This window comes from Papaver somniferum, chromosome 1 (genome assembly GCF_003573695.1).
Source record: "Papaver somniferum cultivar HN1 chromosome 1, ASM357369v1, whole genome shotgun sequence".
In the NCBI taxonomy this organism is placed as follows: Eukaryota; Viridiplantae; Streptophyta; class Magnoliopsida; order Ranunculales; family Papaveraceae; genus Papaver; species Papaver somniferum.
The window spans coordinates 33,353,360-33,379,095 of record NC_039358.1 but is presented as its reverse complement, the minus strand read 5'-3'; the positions used below and the strand labels follow the sequence as shown (position 1 = coordinate 33,379,095).

General features: G+C 35.4%; 1 protein-coding gene and 1 non-coding gene across 2 annotated transcripts; one reads left to right on the top strand and one right to left on the bottom strand.

Moving 5' to 3' along the window:
- The first annotated feature begins 9,002 nt into the window (after positions 1–9,002).
- Positions 9,003–12,393, top strand: LOC113282695. The gene is made up of 3 exons (XM_026531746.1): positions 9,003–9,123; positions 9,260–9,502; positions 12,058–12,393. The coding sequence occupies exons 1-3, from the start codon at positions 9,112–9,114 to the stop codon at positions 12,103–12,105; spliced, it is 303 nt and encodes a 100-aa protein (XP_026387531.1). The 5' UTR covers positions 9,003–9,111; the 3' UTR covers positions 12,106–12,393.
- Positions 12,394–12,614: 221 nt separating this feature from the next.
- Positions 12,615–12,686, bottom strand: TRNAD-GUC. Its single transcript has one exon. It is a non-coding gene; the product is annotated as a tRNA-Asp (tRNA).
- Positions 12,687–25,736: the final 13,050 nt, after the last annotated feature.

Genomic DNA, 25,736 nt, shown 5'->3' with positions numbered 1-25,736 from the left:
ACCACCAATTTTCAAAAATTCTATTACATAACTAATTTTTGTTTGCCAAATATAGGGACGGGCTATAGCCCGGATTAGCCCCTTACTAGGCCCGTCCCTGTCCCCAGGCAAATTGATACTTCATGTTAGCAACAATGATAGGACCCATCTAGTCAAAATACAAAGTATGTCAATACACACACTTGGACTTTGAGATACCCTTTTACACCAGCTACTTAGTATTAAGTACTGCTCAAAAGCCGAATTTTTGACAAAGAAATAAGAAAATTCCAAACAAAACATGGGGTGTGACTCCCTTAAACCCGCCCATACACATGGAAAAGACCGTTCCCATCCAAAAATGACCCCTTACTAACCTAGGGTTCGGGTCGTGCACCAATGTGAGTAGTTTTAGGAGAGCCCCACCCACATGGTTTGTCCGGAATCATCCTAACAATTAGAGCTTCTCCAATGGAATTCTTCTACATTCCTACATTTTAGGTCACCTACGGTTTATACACTTTTCGCATAAAAAACTTCTCTAACGGAGATGTGATGTAGAATGTTAGGATGATATGGAGTGTTAGTTATTAAGACATCCTCCACTTCATCCTCTGGGTTTAGAGCATCTCCAATGAGTTTGTTTGCAGAATTCACTGTTTTTCCGGGAATTTATAATCCCATAGGATTACAAATTCTGGGATTCACATAAATCCCCCGTGTGTTTGGTAATTAAATTAAAATTCCTAAGATTTATAGAGTTTTCTCTTTTTAAAGACTTTGTACCATCTGGTATTACCCTCAAATCTTAAAATTGCATATATATATATATATATATGTGTGTGATTTGGAGTTAAAAAAAAAGTGGGTCTATAAATCCCTTTGTAAGTTTCCTAGCGAATCTTAGGGGGGAGGGGTCGGATTCCATATGAAGAATTTGCTGGAAAAGTGATTCCCGTAGGAAACGTGATTCCAAGGATTCAGACAACCAAACATACCGAGGGAAACGTAATTTCACCAAATCCCTTGGACCCATAAATTCCACCTTTAAAATTCTGCATCAAAACCCACTATTAGTTTAAGGAGGTGAAAAATATTCATCTCCAACCATAAAATTTTCAACTTATTTAGTGCGGAATCTATTGGTTGAAAATAATTAAGTTGTTAATCCTAACCTTAGATATTGGTGACTAGGATATTCACATCCTCTAAGACAACCTCTGAATTACAAGATGACTTTGAGGATGTCTTGATAACTACCATCCACGTAATCTTCATATTCTCTTTTAACATTGCCGTTGGAGAAGGATTTTTGTCAAAATTCACATAAATTCTATGTGACCTAATTAATAGGAAGTTGAGGATGTGCCGTTGGAGATGCTCTTAGAGGTTCTTGTAGATGATGTGCTAAATCTAGTCAAACTTTTCAACCAATCTATATAAAGAAAAGAATAGTTCAGCCAATTAAATTAATACAAATGGATTTCAATTGTAATCTAGATACCTACAGACCCTAGTTAGCAATTCGGAGTACGGGTAATAGTTCGGGACGACATAGTACTAGAATTATATGGATTCAGATAGGTCGGATTTGGTCAAAAATCCGGTCAACGGCTCGTTGTTCGGACAGTAGTTCGGAACGACATACGTACCTGCATATTTGTTTTATAAATGTGAGTTCGGCACTTAAATCTCGGCTTACATATATGATAAATTGATAAGTATTATGATCTTATTACGAGACTAATTTTATTTGTATATGATTTATAAGATGGAAAAAAACATTTTAGCGTGATTATTTAACAAGAAGTAAACAATTTAGTCATATAATGTATAATAAAACGAGTTTATAGACTTTTAAACAAAAATCAACACATAAAACACTGGTTAAACAACTACCAATAGAAAATTTTAACTGAATAATTGTATTTAAATATAAAGTATATACAAAATCAAACAAAAACCAATCAACGGAACTATGGTCAGAGAGTTACCTATGGGAGTTCTAGTTCGGAAATATCATTCGGATTCGGTCAGTTCGGATACGTTCACGAATCATTCGCGAGGTCCATATAATATGAGAACTAGGTTCGGAGTTCGAATAGTTCGGAAGTATCATTCGGATTCGGATTCGGTCAGTTCAGATCCGTTCGCGAATCATTCGGGAATGATTCGGAGAATTACTAACTAGGCTACAGATGAAGATGACCCCTCTCAAATTCCTGAAATGTATGGAATTTTGAATTTCACATTTTGTGAGGATGTCTTCCTACACCAACCACGTAGGAAACACACCACAATCCATTGGAGATGTTCTTAGAATCAGGGACGGGCCTAGTAAGAGGCTAATCCGGGCTATAACCGGTCCCTAAATTTGTCCCAAAATATTTTACTACAGAAAATTCTTAAAATATTATTTTTAGACCCCTGTAATTCTACATATTTAATTTTTAGCCCACTTAAGAGATAATTAAAAGCTAATCTTATTAGAAGAAAAAGAATTGTACTCCTCAACACAATTATCTCCCATTTTAGTTCTATAAACTATAAATTTCTTTCCGTGATTGCATGTTGCTATTAACTACTGGAAAATGGGTACTCAGAGGATGAATTCATAGAACAGAAAAGAATGTTGTATCACTGGAGCTTCAAGGCCTTGAGATTTTTTTCAGCAATTATTTCGACCTTTTCCAAATAATTGGCGAGTACAATCGGTCAGCGAAATATTGGTTTCAGGATATAATGAAGCCCTAACAACGTTGTTGAATTCAAAGGTTGTACTCCTTGATCCAACCAACAACATACATTAATTGATTCTAAAGATGCTTAGAGAGAAAGAGATTTTGATGATTGAAATGGGAGAAAGCCTTCGCTATTTAAAGAGGAATTCATGCCTTTTGGAGATGTCTTTTCATCTCCAACAGACGCTCTCAACATGCCTTCATTAATGGTATCTCTTGGAAAGAAACCCTATGGAAAGAGATGTGTCGATAGAAATTTCTGGAAACCGAAATAAGTTTTCAACATTCAAAACCAGAAAAAATTTCTACGAGACACTGTCTCGCACTCTGCTAAGGCGCGCTGCCCTCTAGACCCCTGAAACCTGACCTGTCAGACCGAACACAGCCGGGAGGGGCCACATCTCGATAGCGGCAAACATTTATTAAAATATCTAACATTAACCACGCAGTTCGTTTTAAAAAAAAAATTGGCGCAGCCTTCACCGCCTTGAAAATCATTGCCATTTTAGCCCTATGCAAAAAAAAAAAAAAATCCGGAGTCCTGCTTAGGATCCCATTGGAAAGCCAACGATGGTTCCCGTTAACCTATTTTCTTTCTCTCCCTTTCAGGTGAGAGGCAACAAAAGAAAAAAAACACTTGGATGGATAAATGCAACACATTGTCTGTTCTTGGTTCTGCCTCTCAAAGAATGCACAGAGAAATAAAATAATCCGTTATGCTATGTGTATATCGGAGTACTAAGAATAAGTTGCATTCCCAGCCAGGTAATTGTACTTAAAGTTCTGAACTGCGAAATTCTCATCTAACAACCATCCATGGTGAAATTGAACTATGATTAATCTTGCTAATAATTCTTAAATTTATGGTTGAAGCTTAAATTCCTCCAATATACAATACTAAAAAGAAGAAGAGAATGTTTCTTTACATCTGTATGGGATAATCATGGGAAAGATAAGCATGATTGGACTCTATAATGACCATGATTTAATCAAGGAGATTATATTCTCTCTATGATTAACAAAGACTATTATTTATTAATTAAAATCAAATTATGGAGCCATTCATCACCGATTCAAGGCACATAGCCAAGACAAACCACTAACTACAAACCACTCAATTCCTTTGTTTTCTGTCATTCTTTCTATTTTCTTAAAAGAACCATATCTTAATTTAAAGTCAGATGCTCATTTTCAGAAAAAGGATGTAACGTCAGATGCTAAAGTTGAACTTTTGTAATTCTCCAAAATACCCAAGATTTTCAGCCAAATGAAATGTCAAACTCTGCAGAAGACCCCAAGATGGTCAGGTCAGCCAAATATTTGAGGTAGAAATTGATGTTTAATCCTTTTTTTGCTAGGCTTTGGGCGCTCTAGTCCACCCCTCTCAGGCCTAGTACTGGTTAGTCCAAATATATCCAATTTAAAACGGATTAGTCCTTTTATAAACGATTCAGTCCATAATTGTTATTTTTTATGACAAAAATACCCCACCAATTAAACGTGATATCACTTCTTAAAATCCATTTTCTATTCGTTCACTTCCATTTCTTAGCAGCTCTCTCTTTCTCCATCGAAGAACAAATCCTAAAAACTAATTTCGATATTTTCAACTTCCAAACATAAATCTGAGAATTAATCAAACACTCAATTCAATTCGATTCCAAGCCTAAATCGTCATCATCGTTTTTCTTGAAGATTAATTTCAAATTCGGGGGAAAACGTTGATAAGATTAAATATCATCAAATTAATTTGTGGATTTCATTATTGCAATCGATCTGAAAAGTAAGTTCAACGTATTCTTATCATTTAATTTATCGATTTCTAAATCGATTCCGGAAAAGAAAAAAAACAGTTTCAAAAACTTATTAATTCAATTTGTTCGAATTTTTAGATCTATGCCGCTGTTCAGGAAACGATTGCGTATGTTGGATACATAAAGTGAGTTCAAGTTCATTAGTTTGGATTCGAAAAAAATCCTCTGTAAAATATCTATTAGTCAGCATAAATTATTCTCACCTGCTTTCTCGATTTGCTTAACAATTTGCGATCTTTGTTTGCAATGTAGTTCTTAATCTCAGCCGCTGCCAGTTTATAGAAATTGGGATTGAAAATGTATTGAAATCATATTATTTTGTGGTTAAATGTGACACACAATGTAGACATAGTTTCTTGCTAAGTTTATTTGCTAATGTTGGTAGGAACTGTATATGTGAGACGGTGATAGAAATCCAATGATATATCATTTTTGTTTCTTATGTTCTACTATGGAATTATGTTATTGCTTGGAGCAACTATAAAAAAAGGGAATATGCATGAGAAAGAACTAAAGACGGAAGATATGAAAATATTTAGGAGGAAGTTAATTTGTTTTCTGCTTCCATGATATTCATATCTCTCTATTTTGTTGCTCTTTAACTTTATGCTTTACTGATTTGCATGACACAGTTTGATACTATCGTGACAAACAACGTCTTCGACGATATTCTGTCCGATGAGGCTTCAATGCCTACTGGAAGTATAGGAATGCTTCTGTCAGCTTAAATTGGTGACTCGGTAAAGTCATGAATCTCATAACAATTTTATGTGTTTTGGTTTGTGACGAAAAAAAGACAGCCAAGCACCTAACCTATTTTTCCTCTAAAGTAATGTGTCTATGCTTTTTCTACGGCTGTTTTATTTACTTTTTTTTTCCTACAAGACCAGGACTGTATGAACCTATCCACGGTTTTGCTTCTGATATTTCCGGACAGGTAGAGTTGACTACGAAATGGATCGATCGGTTTGAAATTTTTAATGATGATAAGTCCCAACAGTTGCGGACAACCTCTTTCTTCTTCGCAGGACAAGGCAAATCCTCTAGCTACGGTGTTGAGAATCTTTTGATTTTTCTTATTTGCAGCGAGTCCCCTACTCCCAAAAAATATCCAGTCTTGTCTTCATAAGTTTATTTCTTAGCAAGGTAACTTCCAACATCTGTTTGCTTATGTTGATTTCTTTTCATAGGCTCGTCATCTATGGTACTAATATTTTGCTTATCATTTCATGATTGTCTGTATTCATGATCATTTAGAAGAAGATTTAGATACTGATAATAACAGCCGAATTGGCCTTTTTGCGGTTCACCACCAGTACATGCTAACAACTATGTACATAACATGTCAATTTTTAATGTGTACATAATTGTACACATATTCGTTTTTAATGTGTACTTAGTTGTATACCTATTAGTCGTTAATGTGCACATAACTGTACAATGAGTGTATATGTTCTGGGTATACATGTCTACATAGTTGTACACATGTTAATTTTATTATGATTAGCCTATTATGATGATCAAGTAATTCGTCCCATATCGTATAAAAAAAAGTAATTCTTCCCATATAAAGATGAGACTTAGCACTAAACGATATAAGTAATTTAACTGATCCTTAATGTGTATACAATTGTACACATGTTGATTTAAGTTGATTTTTAATGTGCACATACTTGTACACATGATGATTCTTAACGTGTACACAATTGTCCACATGTTGAGTTTTTAATGTGCTCATAGTTGTACACTGTTGATTGTTAATGTTCACATAATTATACACCTGTTGATTTTTAAGATGCATATGTGTGTTACTACAAAACCGAATCATATCACCCTTGAGCTTCCATCCACATTCTCCAGAAAAGAAGAAAATATTCATTTTAACTTAGTTAAGAAATGATCTGAGCAAATTAAGATTTTCTTCATGATTTGACAAATATTTTTTTTTAATTTTAATTTATATCATTTTGTCATAACGCTGCTTCAGACTTGAGAATGCTCGCTTTTTAATTTATCGCATTCGATCATTAAACATTCTACATATTCAATGTCTCTGTAAGGTTGCTAGTGACGATCTCACATTACCTTGCAAGATCTGTAAAGCTTCTATAATTCCACTATTTAGTTGACACATGCACTATGGGGATTCCTTTTATGGTTTCACCATTTGAAGCCGAGCCACAGGACGAAACATTTAAAAGGTATTGATTAAGGATCTTCATTCTTCTGTTTGTTTCTTCTATTTTGTATTTTGGGTTTTCTGGTTCGTCTGCCATAAACGTATATAATTATATAAAAGCAAGCCATATCAACATCGTTAGCATTATCACTTTCCAATTTACCCAAACTAGATGTCGTCGACATGTGTCGCCTATGTGCATATAGTTGTACACATAATGAATATTAATGTATACATAATTATACACATGTTTATAGATAATGTGTACATAGTTCTACACTTGTTCATTGTTAATATTTACATAGTTGTTATATTATCATCTCTAGTACTCATTATTAACAACAAATGATGCTTAACAGGGGTTGTCATGCTTTTGGATTTGAAAAAGTTGATGATGGGATATGCTTACAATTTTATTTAGCTTTTTTAGTGTATGTTCGTATCTTTGCTTCTATTTCAGTGCTGAACCTTTTCATCTAACAAACTTATACTCATAATGGTATTGATTGCTTTCAGGTGAAGGGGAAAATTGGATCACGATTATTGCTTACCATTGCTCCTCACCGTTTTCCTCTCACCATTGCTGATCATCATGTCTAGATAAGTGTCCATTGAAAGAAGGTTGTACATCGGTAATCTTGATCAAAGAATAACTGAGTATGTATCACTCTCTCCCTCCCTTATATTAGTACTAATATTCGCTGAATTTGTATTCCTAACTATAAGTTGGTCTTGATCAAGATGTTTTCTCCTTATAGAAGGACCGAGTCAGAGAATTTTTTATGTCACACTCATGGTCCAAAGCGAGGAGAGCCACGAGGTTTCACTTTCATTTAGTTCCGTACCAAAGAGGTATATCATCCATTACTTTCAACTACTATAGATTGTTATAGTGTGTACATTCTTTCTAGGAAGATTGGAATGCTTGAATATCAATGTAGCATAGAGCGAGCAGGTTCACATAAACTATAATCAGGGTGTACAATCTGGTGCACATGTGAAAAAGATGACTTGATAAGCTTATGATGCATAAATGCCTACTGATGCACTGTAGAAAGGCTTATGCTGCACATATTGACTTGATAAACTTATGCTGCAACTGCATAGATTTTTATCTTTATGTGTAGTTTTCTTTTTCTGGACTTTTATAGATGTGTACATAGTTGTACACCATTGTTCTTTCTCATGGATGTATATCATGTTTAATTGGATGGACGTTGGATTTGCTAGGATTTCTGTAGAGGTGTATATGTTTTTGTTTATATAGCATGCACACTTTAATGTACACCGTATATGTTTTTTATTTATGTGTTTGTAATATGTAGGGTATCAACCATGTCAGAGAAGGTTGTGTATGCTATTCTGAACCATGGTGATCGTTCAATGATATTTTGGTAGATGTGTACATATTTTCTACAATGAAATTCTCTGTGATGAATGCAAGGATTGTTTTGTTTGAATAAATTCACTATTTTGTTATTTTTTGTAGAATTCTACATACTTGTACCTTAGTATTTTGTATGTCTGGCCTGTTCTGTAGACCCAAATAGATTGTGTCTCTTTAAGTCAGTAACTGACTAACTTTTTTACTTTGATTGTTTTCTTGCTTTGTTTCTTATATGGTTGTTGGTGAAAGGTTAATCCCTTCTTTTTCAACCCACGATTTCTTATGTTTTTATCGTTTTATCCTCTATACAGGTTGACTGCTAAACCAACCTCTGCAAATCCGGCTATTATCTAACTAGAGCTTGGCGTGGTTGATATTTTTGTCTGTCTGTATAGACTAGAGTGGCAGTCTGGCTATCATTGATATTGAATTTTCTGGATTTTTGCAGATGTGTATACCAGTGTAAATTAAAATAAAAATGAAAATTATATAGTCATATGGGTACTCTTTTTGTAGATCTCAGAAAAAGCTTTCCAAATATATAAAGTTTGTGATTTTTGGATGTGCTATTTGAAAGATAATCTGTTTATTTATTTATTTTTATATTATTTAAAACTGCTGACATCATCATGGGTCATTTTGGACTAAACTGTAAATCAGGAAGGTTATTTGTGTACTTTCCATAAAAAAGGACTAATTTGTACCTAGTTGAATGGGTCAGGACTAACTTGTATATTTGGATGGGATTTTGGACTAAACCGTATTTTTACCATATTTGAGACCCCGTGAGCCCATGACATGGGTTGATTAAGATGACATTTCTGATATTTACTTGATAGATTAAGGGCATTTAATGATGAGTTTACTTATATATTTGAACTTTGTTGCTGTCTTCAGTTGTCTTGTCTCTTCACACCTATCTTTTCACTTCCATCTCTCTTCTCACTACACTTTCACTTTATCTTCTCTTCTCTTGATTCACCCTTTGAAAGCTACAGATTTATCTTCATCATGCAAAACGATGTAATAATCTTCATGGGTTTTTTCCTCTTTTAGTTCTCTGTTCATATACTAGTTCTAGTATTTTTTAATACAATCTCCTCTGTTTTCCCCTGTTTTTAATGGTTTTTTGCTTGAATTTTGTTGTGAAAAATTGCAGAAGAATGGTTCATACTTGTCTGTACCTCAGTTTGGAGACTGGGATCAGAAAGGAGGGTTACCAGATTACTCCATGGATTTCTCCAAAATCAGAGAAATGAGAAAACAGAACAAAAGAGAACTTTCAAGAGCTAGTATTGGAAATGAAGAAGAACTTAATTCTCAAAATAACACTAAGAAAACTGATGATCTTCCACAACAACAACACCAACATCATCATCAGCTTCATGACAACTCCCCAGCTGTAAGTCTTTCTTTCTTTCTTTCTTTCTTCCCCATTTCAATTTGCTGACTCAGTTACATGAATCTGACTCAGTTATCTTTGAAACTGACGCACTACTGTGTTTCAGATATAAAATGTGTAACCCAAATGAACTATTGAGTCAGATAGATTGCGCTTGCATGGGTTGAATTTTATTGAATTTCCTTAAATTTTAAAATATGACCAACATTTTTATGAGTCAGACGAGTCAGCCAAAACTCATACCCCAATTTAGGGAAAATGTTTGTTAATCATCTAGGTTGAATGCTGATTTGATAACATGTTTAACATATTATTGTTGGGTTTGTTAATTTGTAAACTCGTTCATGTGAAACCCGATTTTGATATGATCCCCGGAATCCTCAAAAGTATGAGTATGTGGGAGTAAATTCCTCCCTTGAAAGAATACTTTCTTTTGGGAAATGAGAAGCATGTCATGTTAAAGTGGTCTGGTTCTTTGGAATAATGGAGGTTTTAAATTGAGAACATTGGTAGTATCTAAAGTTTGATACACCCAACATTACAGTTCCCAACAGTTTGACCTACTGTATTACTGCTAGTACATAGGTCGTAGGTGTCTACTGTTCGTCTGTTCCCGTACATTGAGTCTACGCAGATTGAAGTTGAAACCCTCTAGAAACATTACACTTTAATTTTCACAACAAAGAACTCTTTTGGGAATGATGGGTCTCACACGAAAGTCATGGGATCCACTAAGAAATCAGTGAATGTGAGTGTTTGTTTTATCGGCAAGCGTTAAAGATTTTAATTGGGGTTATCTCAATGTACGTTATTGCTTGGCAAGACAAACAAACTCTCTAAAAACCGAGTTTCGCATATTTGGTTTTTTTCTCGTGGGTTTCATGGCTTTCGTGTGAGATTCACCGTTCCCAAAAGAGTTCATTGTTGCCGAAATTTAGGTATAGTGTTTTTAGGGTGTTTGATGGTAGACCTACTCAATGTAATATTATTACAGCAGTAATTGTTCTGGTTAGTGTCATAAACTGTGATACATGGATTTTTTTTTTTGCCACAGCAATGCAAGTTCATGTTTCGGTTTTCTGCTCAGTTTGGGTGGGTTTCGTAAATCACCTTATACATATTTCTGACTTCAAGGTTTATTCTTTTATCCACTTAGTTCTAGCATGGTAATAATTGGAGGAATTAGATGTTGTATGGAAAGATTTCTTCCATACAACTAGTGAACATGCAAGTTTTCCGGGGAAAAATTTCTTCCATTTCAGGGGTTGCACTGTAAAATAGCAATTCACACACTTGTGTTGAAAATTTACCCTGGATCACACATTGTTATAGAAATTCTATCCTTCTCCCCCACCTTCTATATCCACCAAGTGCTAGATAAAAACAGCTGATATGGTCCCACTTGGAGGTTGACTTGAAAGTTGTAAACCAACCTGTGAGTACAACTCTGAACTCACATTATGAATGAGGTGGACAGCACAAGTTGCACTTATCTTCTTTTTTGGTTGAAAGTTGCAATTCTTGAAAAGGCAGATTCCCCTAGTTTTAGGGTATCCACTGTGGGAACTATGATCTGGTGAATTGACTAATACTGGACCACTATGGGAAACCATTTCCCATAGCGGATGCCATTACATACCCTGTTGATTTTCAAAAATGATATGTAGACGTGTCGAGTTATTATTCGCTCTTGTTTTGTATGCCACATGAACAAGAGGGAGTAACAATTTTTCTTAAATGAGATTGAGTCTGTGTAGCATTTTTAGTTGATTTTAGTTGCTGTCCCTTTTCTCATTAGGGACTTGGATCCAAAATTTGCCGAAAACAGGTTACAACCAGATGCTGCTACCTGCCGATCATACTTTAGGGTCCAGGTTTCTAAGTAAAAAATTATCACCAAAGTGAGGTGGTACAAATGTTATAACAATCTTGGGCCATATTTTGTACCTCTGTTACTTTATTACAAAGCATACTTGCTGTCAAAATAAATTTTAGGGAGGGTACTGTTTTTGAGCTTGTCATGAAGGATTTGAATGCACATGCAATTAGATCTATGACATTATTTTTCAGTAGTTGTCTAATTTTTAACTCTATGCTGATTTTGTTTGTGGGCGGCTGCTAGAATTGTATTAGCATTCAGTACACAAATGTATGGTATTGGTTTGTCTTAATTTGGTTCTCATGTTAGTAATTTTCAGCTGCATTGATTTAGCGCTTGTTTGTAAAAATGGCTTTTTTTCTTGGAACTGGTTTTGTACAGCTAATTTGCATAATAAAGAGGAAATTTACAGTCATTTCAGGCTCTCCTTGGAGGCTGGTAAAACATACTTGATGCAGATATGACAAAATGCTTACCTTTTACACCTACAGACTCGAAGTTTTAAGCATACAATTTCACATATGCATCGTGCAGGCAATTTTCCAATACCAAGTGGTGCCTAAGAGCTTTAGTAGCACAACTTATTGAGCATTAACATGATTGCTAATGGAAGTTGTTTGGTTTGAGGAGTTTGCTGTTACTTGCAAAACTAATAATGTTTCACATTGATTTGCAGGCAAGAAGAAGTATTCTCAGCTACTTCAACTGCTGTGTCAGAGCATAAAAATGGTGGGAAAAGATGGAAATATGCAGGGCAGAAGATTTCATTTTAGTATAATTTATCATATGTTTTTGTCTCTCTTCTTTTTCTCCCTGTTCTTGGGGGTGTTCCTTCTGAAAAATCACATCCAGGTGTTTTACAGATCATTAACACGACAGCGTTGATCTTTTGAAAGATACTATTTCAGGAGCACATATAATGTATGTAATGATTCCATATCATTCTCCACTTAGTCTACTATCCAACGAATTTGACCGAAATTTACATCTATGTTATCTGTTTGATTCTCTTTGTTAACTGCTTTATGAGCTATGTCATATATGTGTGAGCCATATATGGAGAAGGATAAAGTTTGAGTTTTATTTGATGAACACACAAAATCTTTTATCCGGGAAAAGAAAATTGTAAAGATATTGTACTTGAGGATCAGTGGTGGAGGCCTGGAGGGGGGTACACCAGTGCCTACCGAGTGAAAAAATGAAAATGGAAAAAAGAAAAGAAAAAAAAAAAAACGCCGTTGCCGGGGATCGAACCCGGGTCACCCGCGTGACAGGCGGGAATACTTACCACTATACTACAACGACCAGGTTTGCTAATAAAGAACTATTGAAATTAATTAAACGAGACATGAAGTTAACCCCTGCACTTAAAGGTTGTATACCAGACCTGATACCAATCGGCAATCACCCAAACCGTAAATTCTCACCTATTTTAGGCGCTTATTTATGTATTAGTGCGTACCAATCCACTGCACTCGATGGGAAATAACTAGCGCGTTAAGCACAGGTGGAGTCAGGGTGGAGTGGAGTTAGGGGAGGTAGTTCATATTAGCCATGTTTGTATAAATTCTTAGGGTGGAATTGATTTTTCAGTCCAACTTATTTTCTTTGCATCAATGGAAAAGAAGTCGACACCGTACCTCATGCGACTTTTTATTCCACCCTTGTTTTCCTCCCGTATAGAAAAAAAAATGTTTTCATTCTTTTCTCTTTCTTTCTCATTTTTTTCTATTTTTCTGAACTTTTCGCAATAAAGATAAAACTTCTGAACCTAATCAAGGTAAATCCCAGTGCTCTTCTCATGTTTGCATCATCAACCATGATCAAATATCCTTCTTTCTTTCTCATGCAATTATATTCATATTCATCATCTTCTGATCAAACCCAAGATTTTTTCTGAACCAAACAATCAATATCTTTTTTTATTTCTACAAACATGAATCTGATTTATTTATTTAATGATATACAAACATACTGGGGTAAAGAAATTTTCATGATCAATTTGATGTTTCTTTTGTTGTTTTCTACAAACATGAATCTAATTTACTTGATTTATGATTTGAGTATGTTAGTAAATCATAAAGATGAATCCATGATAAAAAAAATGTCCTTATCAATCTCATCACATCATCTATTTCCAGTCCAAATTTGTGCATCCCCTAAAAACCGGGGTGCACGTTACTGCTCACCCTATTGATTCAGATTATCAATGACTGGTTTTTGAAAACCACTGTGTTTCCTTATTGTTTTCTTATCTTTTTATTAATTATAGAAAGAAGTTAATGACGACCACAATTTTATATCTCCATTGACACCGTTGCCTCTTCTTCTTTATACTCTTGTCCATTAACACTATCGAAGAAAAACTACATACTCAATTTTCGATTTTCTTTTACATAAACCATGAATGGGAATTATCGGTTTATCTCTTCACCTTTCAGCATGGTGCCACATAAAGTTTATGATTTTTATGGTGATGTTCATTGAGATTACTCGTTGATTATTGTTTCTGATCTGATTTCGATACATAAGAGTAACAGTAACCCAAATCATAAACTATCCAACATCACCGAATAAATAAGGGTTAACTTTTAATAAGTTAAAAACCTGTTAATCCTGCTTGAAGATTTGAGTTCATGATCGAATTTGGGATCATGAATTAAAAAGATCTCAATTTTCTTCTCTGCCACTAGAGGCGCAGAGCTCAAACAAGCTGCTACTACTAAAAGAAAAAAATATACAAATACCAAAAACGGAGAGAAGTGGTGTCTAATTCAAAAGATTTTCTTCTTTTATTCTTTTTAGAATTATGAATTTTGCAGATGCTAATGGATGCTAATGGAAGAACTAGAAAAAGAAGTGGTTTCAATGGAAGATTCTGAATACCATGTCTTGACTCTCGAGTTCGATTTCTTATATTTTCGATATAATTTTAAATTGGAAATAAAATAAGAAAACCCAAAAGCAAACGTGGTTTCTGAAAACCAGTCATAACTCATAAGTAATTTGAATCAATAGGGTGAGCAGTAACGTGCACCCCGGTTTTTAGGGGGTCCACAAATTCGGACTCATCTATTTCTGGCGTTTTATCTGAATTATTTGATGCACAAATTACTGTTACATGTAACAAGTTGTTCCACAACCCTTTATTACTAACTTTCATGCCAAACATCAATGTTGTACAAGAGGTAGTCGAAATCACTTGGAATTCAAGTTCTAGGTACTTGGAACTACCTAGAATTGAATTCCACTGGTACCAAACGCATCCGAATAGATTCCGTTATGTTTGTTCACTGAAAGAAAAAACTGGTTTGAAATAGCTAATGTTCCTATCTGTAAAACAATTTCCACAAACATATAACCCAATCAACAATCATCGAGAAAATTGGTTGTGCAAAAAGTCAAAAGCTTATATGTTCTGGATAGATTGACTCATTGACAAAAGCTCGGAAGTGAAAATGAACAAGAATTATTGGCTAATAGAAGTGAAAATGAACAAGAATTATTGGCTAATACTTACTAGATGAAGTGTACGCAAGTGGTCTTTGATGGATTTGGAAAAATACTATGTAAAATTTACAAATCATAAAGATGGATATTAGCACGCTTTTATAGTAGTCTACAAGCCGCATTCAAAGTTGAATCTTGGAACATAATCAAATACATGCCTAATTTTGTTGAAAAGCCTAGGATTATTATAGGAGATTGTTACATGAACAAGAAAAAATAAATAACATACATCGTTTTAACCACAATGAAGATAGGAACTTCAAAGAAATAATTGACAACTGTGGTTTGTTTGTTCTAGGTTTTATAACGCATACCTTCATCTGGAATAATAGTAGAACGACATGAATTTTACAGAACAAATATTGGACAGTTCTTTAGTTAACAATAATATCTTCCCAAACTCTAGAATTACATATATGAATCCTTTAACCTCTGATCATGTCCCAATTTGTTTGACTGCCCATAATACATAAGATGATACATAAAACACTCACATTGTTAACCTCTCATGCTGGATTAACCCAATACAGGGATGGGATGCACACACTTTGGTAAATAAACTTAAAAATGTAAAACACATTTTGTAACCTTGGAGTCAAAACACCTTTTGGAAACATCAAAACTAACATAGATGAAACAAATAAAAGAAACAACCACATAGAAAAACTATTGATCTAAGGATAAAAGAAAATATCAAAATTTAGATTAGTAGATAAAATACAAGATACTTTCACAATAGAGTGAGCAAAGATTCAGATGAAACATGATATAAATTCCTATACAAAAAATAGGAAATGGATGCATAATAGAAATGAAATTGCAAATTGTATGACAATACTTCCAAGATATTTCCTCTCCATTCTCCCTAATAACATGAGAGTGGATGCAATCATTCCAGATATGATCATTAAATGCAATCTCTCCAATAAGGGATAAGAAACTCTCACTTATTTGTATATGTATTGCAATTTCTTAAATCAGGTATGGACATACCTGGATTTTAGTATGGATTATGTGCTAGAAGATAAAAATGATTTTCATGAATGGCTTAACTCATGGTATACAAATGAGAACAACAAAGATTATGCTTTAGATTGACATGAGTTTTACAACATTATAACCTGGAACATATTGAAAGTTATATGCAACTGGATGTTTAAAAAAGAGAACCAAATAGTTTTATTACAACAAATTCAATAGTTTAATATGCTAACAACATATGACAAACCAACAAGCCAAATAAATTTTATTTTACAACGACTATTGGCTAGAGATAATAAGGATAAACTATAACACGACAGAAATTTCAGTGAGTTATAACATCAACTTTATATGACCATGTTGAATCCTATAACTTCTTCTGACATTGGAATAACTTTGGTGGACTGTGTAGTGTACACAATCGAGGAAAGAGAAACTACCCACAATTGTAACACAAGAGAACAACTAGAGGTGGCTATTTAGCGGGAAACAAAATAAAGTGACATGCCATTGCTTTCCAGAGTGATTCAGAACCTACTTTGATGCTACTCAAAGGACTCTATATCAAAGTAAGACAGAAAATATACTCCATCAACAATGACTTTACAAACAGCCATAGTTATAAACTATAAATATTTATACTCTATACTAGTCTTAACTACCAGAATTGACATAATTTGGCCTACAAACTTTACAAGTTATTGAAATTACAATTCTTGAAAAGAGAAGATTTAGTAAATCTTGAATGACAATATTAGAGCAAGCCCAATGTGACTGGTATATCACCAGATTTTCCCATTATGCACCTATAATGAGACTGGAAAACCACTAAAACGGATGGAAAAACCCTTAATTAAAAGGGTTTGTTCACTGCGTGTCAAAATGTTTCGAACGAATCAACTAGAGACTACCGGAGAATATAGTGTTAGAGCATAGCTCGGCCGACCTCGCATGCGTTGTTATATCAAGCATGTTTGTCAATGTTAGTGATCAAAACTATGAGTCTTGTTTTCTAGTCTGTTATAACTAAGTCTCGGACTAGGATAGAAAAATGTAGTTGATCTCAAGGACTTCATGGCGATTCATCATAAAACGACGAAGATCTACTCAAGGAACCGTGGAACTTCATCAACAAAAATGTATGTGGAGATTTGAACTTATCTATCACTCAAAAGTCTATCTAATCTATCTCCTAATTCTTATGGGACAAAAAGTCGTATGCTATATAGACTGGATCATACACATTTGACATTTCGAGCTGAGTATTCACTACTTATCTTTTTCTCGAAATCGTGTGTTGGTAAAGCGTTTCGCTTTGATCAAGTTTATCTTCACCTAGTGACGAAAGTCATGAAAAGTTTCAATTACTTTGAGAATTTCTCTAGCGTGAAACGGTCTGTGAATAACGGCTATATAACATCCTCTGAGAATGTCTCAATGATTGGAATGAGAGTTTAGATTACATAACCATGTATTCCTTAATCCTAAGTTTTCGAACTTTGTTGATTGAGAGAAACCGGAGGAATTGGCTTTGCCAAGTCCGCGAACTCAGTTTGCGAACTCAGACCTCGAACTGACGGAAGTTATATTGCCGAGAATTTCTGCTGGGATTTTCCAAAAACTCGTTTGCGTGTTTAGTCCGCGAACTGGCGGAAGTCTCTTTGCCGAGATTTTCTGCTGAGTTTGGAAAACTAAGGAATGCTTTATGCAAACTTAGAAAAGGTTTAGTCTTCAGCCAAGAAGTGCTAAGTTTAAAGTCTTCAGCCAGACTTAGAAAAGGTTTAGTCAACTCGAACCATAAAGTAACAGTCGAAATAATTGCGGGTCTTTAAAACCAAAAGAGCTAACCAAAAAAAACTGCAATGAACCAAGAAAGTGAACAAGACTAGCAAGCCCTTACCTAGTTTCCTGATTAAGAAATATATATCTAATTGCGGTTCAGGTTCAGGTTCTATGAAATGGTCTACATAGAAAATTTTCATTGGCTGCGTTTCTTCATAGGTGGGATCCGAATCATTAGGTCCTAGAGTCTGGAAAAACTCAAATATGATCTTAGAAGCGCACAATAATAACCTAAATAACTGAGGATCCTCTAAGTCAATAAGATTTGACTTACGTAATTGACCACAATGAGAGTAGTGGTCATTCTTAAGCAAATGTTTTGATTCTAATTTCCTAAAGCATTTAGGTTTAGTCTCACAACTTAATATTCGATACATTTGGAATATAAACGTTCCCACAGTTGGAAGAAAACTATTTGGTGGGAAAACAAAGTCAATCTGGGGATCATAGCCTGGGCAAACCACATCAACCAGAGGATGGGTTTCTAACGACTGAACTTCTTCCTGGACATCATTAGGTTCGGGAAAACATGTATGAAGATAATCTTGTAATATGGTTGAGGCATAAATGTCAATTCCTACACGAGGGAACTTTCTAATAGTTAAAGCACATGGAGAATGATAATCACCCCCAAACTTAGAGTTTTCTGTGTCTCTAGAAAGACTAGTTACAACTTCCCTAATTTCTAGGTCATCAGATTCCTGGAAATGGTCAATTGATTCTTCTAAGTCAGGTTCATCCTCACTCATCTCTACGAGTTCATCTTCTTCGTCTAAGACTATTGTTTCTAAATCGCTAGACTCTAAAACATTATTCTCAGAATAAACTCGTTCCTCTAAATCATTATCGGCTTTGTAAACAGGAAATACTACATCGTCTAAAACGAGGGTATCTCTAGTCAAATCCTCGTCCTTTTAAATAGGTGAATAATTATTAAAATTATTTGGATTTGAACTAGAAATAATATTATCATTGTAAAGCTCAATTGGAGTAGCAAATTCCTGATCACTATTTATTTCAAATTCTTCATCAACATTATCCTCATCATAATCATCATTATAATAACATGAAAATGGTTGAACCTCTTCTAAAGTAGTGTTACCAATTCTAACCTCGTCATCTTGATTATGTAAATAACTATCCTCATTTTCAAGGGTATTATTAGAAACACTGTATTGGAAATTAAGATTATTTCGAGCAATTCTTTCGTTTGTCTCAGCCATCAGCTTGAAGGATTTCTCTATAGAAAGTTCACTCATTATTGTAGTTCTTTCGTCTATAATTACACTATTCATCTCAGCTAACTTACGCGTCGACTCAGCTAACTCCCTGAGGGACTCTTCTAAAGGAGGAATAGGAACAAAGGGATCATAAAAAGGACTACTTTTCAATAGTTTGATTGTATCCTCTAGAGACGAAGAACTAGTACTATAATCTTCTTGCTCGTAAGACTGATGCATGTGTGGATAGTAATTGGGCTCACCAGGGTATGACCCATATCCTTCCAAAGGATGGCGTTCCCAACCACTATTCCCAACATGGTCATAGAAATGATGATGTCCATATTCAAATTCAGGTCGATAATCATTGTATTGGCTTCTATCATACCAGTTCGACATTCTTAATTGCAAGGGAATACTACACAATCACAAACAAGGATGACTCGACCAAATCAAACCTATAAAATCTAGCAAACAACAACCATGATGGCTCCACTTAGATTGTTTATAGACCAGCTTCTAATCCTTCGAAAGGGAATTCGTTACAATCTGAGCAAACCCCTCTGGAATCAATCTGAGTCAAAGTAAGTTGAATCAAGGCGAGGGAAGCTCAGTGGAGCTTTGATACCCAAGGCCTCACCGGTTACAAGGCGGCGCAGTCACGCATTCAACTCACAGAAACCGTCAAGAACTTCGAAGTATGCTCAAAAGAGTAACCAATATTCTTCGAACGACTTTCCTATTAAGATCGTTACCCTATATGTCTCGTTCTAGTCAAAATTTTAGGCTTAGGCTCGCGTTTGGTTTCGTGTTCCTAAGGCGGGCAAGAAGAGAACGGTGATGAAACCCGAACCCTTATCTTGTATGGCCAGTCCTTGCCCTTTACTAGGAAATTAAAACAACTGTATTCAAAGACTCAGCATATATTCACCTTAAGGCATACAATAAACCCGCTGACAGGGGATTCACGGGTGTTTCGAAAGCTTACCTCCCGTACCAGACGGGCGCACAACCACTGAAGTCGACTCGGGCCACGACTCCTATGTCATGTACGAACCCGAGGGGCCGAGGTGATATCGTAATCACCGTCCTTCACTGCACACAATTTTTATTTAAACCAACCCTTCCTTAGGGTTTAAAAATAATAATGTCCAAAGTCCAATGTCCAAGTGTCCAAAAAGAAAAGAAAAATTACAAAAATAGCAAACCCTAATACAGTTCTCTCTCTCTCTCTCTCTCTTTTTATAAAGAAAAATAAACAAACCCTAAAAAAATAAAAAAAAAATATCTAAAAAGAAATTTTCTTCTTCTTCGTTCTTTTCGCTTTAATCTTTCGCTCCAAGTCTTTATGCTTTAAGTTCCAGTCTTTACGAAATCACCAAACTCCTTGGCTCAATTCGCTTTATGATCCAAAACCTGTAGACAAAAGATAAATACCCAAAAACGTAAAAAAGAACAAAAATAATAAAAAATAAAAAAATAAAAAAATAAAAAATAAAAGAAAACTAAGTCTAAAAACCCTAAAAGCAAATCCCCGGCAGCGGCGCCAAAAATTGATGTGATTTGTAGATAGTGGTAAAAGTGTTTCGATTCTCAGACTTGCGAAGGATAAAATATAGACTTAAATTCTAAAACTAAAATAGAAAACAAACTAAAAATTGTCACAAACTCAACCAAAGATGATATCAATATTAAAAGAACACTGAGGCTAAGATTCCACTATTTTCCAAGTTCAAAGTGATTTAATCCCAATATTTATATTTATGCAATTTTCTCGTTCAAGTTGATTCTAACTTATTGCAACTAGTAGATTCTCAAAATAACAAGTGTAAATACGAAGCATAGAACATCAAAAACCTAGGTCCAAGTATGTTCTATCAAAAGAAATCACAATTGCTTAACAAGGATCATTCAAACAATTTTCAACCAAGGAAAATAATCATAAAATAATTGCAAATAAATAAATAAAATAGAATATACCACTTCTTGTTGGAAAAATAGCTTCCTCTATCGCCTCAGCAATGGGGTTTAGCTCCTCATATTAATCACTTGCTCAAAATACATGTTTGTTGCTCAAAAGTTGATTAAAGATGAAAAACTATAACACTGGATGTTTGCAACGATGTATTGGAGTTGCAAGACAAAGGACTGACTGTTACAAAGAAGTCACTGTAGCAGCGTTACAAATTTGAGAAGCTGTTCTTATTTGCAGCGGATGTTCTTCAGCAGCAGCAGCAGCAGAATACGGTTTCTTGCAACTTGATCAACATGGCTCTGTAGGGTTTCTAACTCCTCTGCGACTGCTCCAATAAATTCGTTCCCTTTCCTGGGATTTAAACACACCTTTTATACTACTCAGAAACCTAAAAATAGCGATTAATTCTCGCTTTTTCTTTACGTGCAAGTCACGGCAATAATCTCTTCTGCCGATTTCCCTAGCCAATTCTGAGCTTTCCCGATTGTCTTAAACTCTTCCTTAGATAGAATACTACCTTAGGAAACAATTTCACGCGTTTAGTCTCCCTGAATTACCAAAAATCAACCCACAGAGACCCGTACAAAACTCAAACTCTGTTTCCTTATTTTGGATTATCCATCCCAATTCGATTGATTCCAGCGCACATACCAAGCCTGTTATGCTCAATCACGTCCAACCTAACAAATTTCAGCGATTGAAACTCTCTAAAACACCTTCGAAATCAATCCCCAACTCTGGTTCGTCTGCAACATTTTTTCCCGCCAATTTCTGAGTTTAAAAACGATGAAGATGACCTCCCCCTATCCTGTGCTGGTATCCCTTTAGCAGCTGCCTGGAAATGGATGACCCTTAGTAATTAGGTCACCCCTTATCCAAAGTGAGAGTCTGTATAGTAATTTTCTCCCACGAGCGCAAAAACCACTTTTTTAGCCAATTTCGCCGCAAAAGCTTATTTCTCCAAAAATACCTACAGGGACATAAAAAGCCATAACAAATATAAAATCGAGCACTAATAATATATACAACTGAGATTATATAAGACACAAAAATGTGCCTATCAGGTGTCCAATTAAAAAATCCTTCTTTTCTTTCGAAATTAAGGTCGCTCTTGTTGTTCTTTCGGGAATGACATCAAATGGGGGAGAGTTCTTTTGAACTTGTTGTTAATGGTAATATCTTACGGGGTGTGCGGCTATGGAAATTTATAGGGGTTATCTTGTATCTTAAAACTCCTTGATGAATGCATTTAGCTTCGGCTTTATGATTGCATCTAAATTAAGTTGGTATGTATTTTTCTTTTAGTCTATGAAATGTCTCTTGTGGAAATTTCATTATGATCCCGTTCTTTTACCTTTGCCAATTTTATTGAAAAAAAGGGGGAGAAATAATATAGTTCACACTACAAATACATATGGTTTTCGGATCATTGTGTAAGGGGGAGTGGTTTCCATGATCGAGATGGAGTATTGACTAAGGGGGAGTGATACATATCACCATAGTATTGTTGTTAAAGTCATGATGCAATTTGACTTTGATGTTACATAATGATACTATGACACTGTATAATAATGATCAAGAATCTCGATTTCTCTCATTGTTATAGCTACGGATCTTCAACAACGGTGGTGCTAAACTTACAACCTTTGGGATCATTGGAGTACTTGGAAGGACGAAGATTTCAAGGAACGTTGAAGATTAGACTATGGAATAGGAGCCACTAAAGTTTATCTTTTTTGTATTCTATATGTATTAATAGTTTTGTCACTAAAATTGACAAAGGGGGAGATTGTTAGAGCATAGCACGGTCGACCTCGCATGCGTTGCTATATCAAGCATGTTTGCCAATGTTAGTGATCAAAACTATGAGTCTTGATTTCTAGTCTATTATAACTAAGTCTCGGACTAGGATAGAAAGTTGAGCTCAAGGACTTCATGACGATTCATCATACAACGACGAAGATCTACTCAAGAAACCGTGGAACTTCATCAACAAAAAGGTATGTGGAGACTTGAACTTATCTATCACTCAAAAGTATATCTATTCTATCTCCTACTTCTTATGAGACAAAAAGTCGTATGCCATATAGACTGGATCATACACATTTGACATTTCGAGCTGAGTATTCACTACTTATCTTTTTCTCGAAATCGTGTGTTGGTAAAGCGTCTCGCTTTGATCAAGTTTATCTTCACCTAGTGATGAAAGTCATGAAAAGTATCAATTACTTTGAGAATTTCTCTGACGTGAAACGGTCTGTGAATAATGGCTTAAATCGTGAATCGAAACGTGAATCGTTTTTTAAATTTTCGAATCGAATCGTATGTTAAATCGTGAATCGAAGATTCATAGTTCATTATTAAATCGTAAATGTATGCCTATCAATATCGTTGAACCATACAAAATAAATCTTAAGGTTTGATTTTTGATGTTTAATTCTTATAAATATAAAATATATTGATTCTTAGCACCAACAACCGAGCTAGAACGCTGGTTGGAGGCCCAGCGTGTGACGCTACAGGTCATGGGTTCGAAACTGAGCGCTCTCATTTTTATAAAAAGCATTTTGTACGTTCTCATTAAGTCATGAATCGTAGTCAAGCTTGGTTGACTAACGATTCTCAAGCACAACGATTTAGCAATAAGATTCACAACGGGTTGGTAGGAAATAGAGCGAATCGTGCGATTCAAATCGTGAATCGCACGATTTTAAAAACCTTGGTCTCAAGATTGGAATGAGAGTTTAGATTACATAACCATGTATTCCTTAATCCGAAGTTTTCGAACTTTGTTGATTGAGAGAAACCGGAGGAATTGGCTATAAAGTTTAAAGTCTGGATTGGGTTACCTCCCAAGAAGTGCTAAGTTTAAAGTCTTCAGCCAGACTTAGAAAAGGTTTAGTCAACTCGAACCATAAAGTAACAGTCGAAATAATTGCGGGTCTTTAAAACCAAAATAGCTAACAAAAAAAAACTGCAATGAACCAAGAAAGTGAACAAGACTAGCAAGCCCTTACCTAGTTTCCTGATTAAGAAATATATATCTAATTGTGGTTCAGGTTCAGGTTCTATGAAAGGGTCTACATAGAAAATTTTCATTGGATGCGTTTCTTCATAGGTGGGATCCGAATCATTAGGTCCTAGAGTCTGGAAAAACTCAAATATGATCTTAGAAGCGCACAATAATAACCTAAATAACTGAGGATCCTCTAAGTCAATAAGATTTGACTTACGTAATTGACCGCAATGAGAGTAGTGGTCATTCTTAAGCAAATGTTTTGATTCTAATTTCCTAAAGCATTTAGGTTTAGTCTCACAACTTAATATTCGACACATTTGGAATATAAACGTTCCCACAGTTGGAAGAAAACTATTTGGTGGGAAAACAAAGTCAATCTGGGGATCATAGCCTGGGCAAACCACATCAACCAGAGGATGGGTTTCTAACGACTGAACTTCTTCCTGGACATCATTAGGTTCGGGAAAACATGTATGAAGATAATCTTGTAATATGGTTGAGGCATAAATGTCAAGTCCTACACGAGGGAACTTTCTAATAGTTAAAGCACATGGAGAATGATAATCACCCCCAAACTTAGAGTTTTCTGTGTCTCTAGAAAGACTAGTTACAACTTCCCTAATTTCTAGGTCATCAGATTCCTGGAAATGGTCAATTGATTCTTCTAAGTCAGGTTCATCCTCACTCATCTCTACGAGTTCATCTTCTTCGTCTAAGACTATTTTTTCTAAATCGCTAGACTCTGGAAAAATTATAAGTTTTTAGCTCCCAACTCAAAACTGGCAAATCAGGCCCAGCCGATGAAGAAGAGGATCTGGTTCGTCGTCTTGATTGAGTCGATGAAGAAGAATCTCCTGGTGTAGAATAACTGGTAAAAGTTGGAATCAGTGGTGGTGCATGTGGTGGAGTACCCAATTTCAGTAATGCTATACCTATTGTAATAAAATCCATCCCATAGATGTGTAAAACTTCTCTAAGAATTATCGGCTCTGTAACACTCTTGTACCATCGGTCGTAATGGTCTTCGTCACAAGGGGTTAATTTAGTCTCGTACCTTTCCCAGCCTCTTCCTTTCAGCTCTAGGTATGTAACACCCTGTGTTTTTAGCATGACACATGCTCAGAGATGCGCCATGGCATGAAATGAATCTTCATATCAAACTACATTGTGTGTTAAGAGGAACATTTTCCTAGGGCCAATATAGCGCCAAACGAGTTCGCTTAAGTTACTTGTCCCTTCGAGGATGAACTACGATGAGTGATTGATCCCTTTAGAGTAGGTAAGGGTACGCAGGCAGCCGCAATGAGTTGCAACATTTCCGGTCCAACACTTTTCGCTCGTATCATCTGATTTCGAGATGATTGCGGCACATTGGCCTCTCATATCATTTGGCTCGGTAGCACGACACAAGAGATGATTGTGGCCATACTTGGTGAAGAAAGTTGCATTCCATTCCCTGGATGCTCATACTTCCTATCAAGGCGTTCAACTTAGGCATGTACCAATGGCGCGTTGGGCATGGCCTCGAAAGTAAGCTACATCGATATGCAAGTTAGAGGATATTGCATAAGACTAAGGAAGGTACGACATGAGCCTGATTGATGCACCCTTGGCACGAGCAAGACAAGTGCATTATATCAGTAATGCCTAAGCTAAGTGAAGAAGGGGTATTAGGCCTGCAATGGCCTATGCGTAAGTTCAAGGCATGGCTTATGCCTGGACAAGATTTGGAAGACAGTGATGCATGCAAGGTGCATCAGTCATAGCCTTCAAGTCTTTAAACCTTTTGCAGAACAAAGGTAAGTTGG

Coding starts and splice junctions, on each gene's coding strand:
- LOC113282695 (XM_026531746.1), top strand. Junction 9,503..12,057: donor TTCATGACAACTCCCCAGCT/GTAAGTCTTTCT, acceptor ATTGATTTGCAG/GCAAGAAGAAGTATTCTCAG.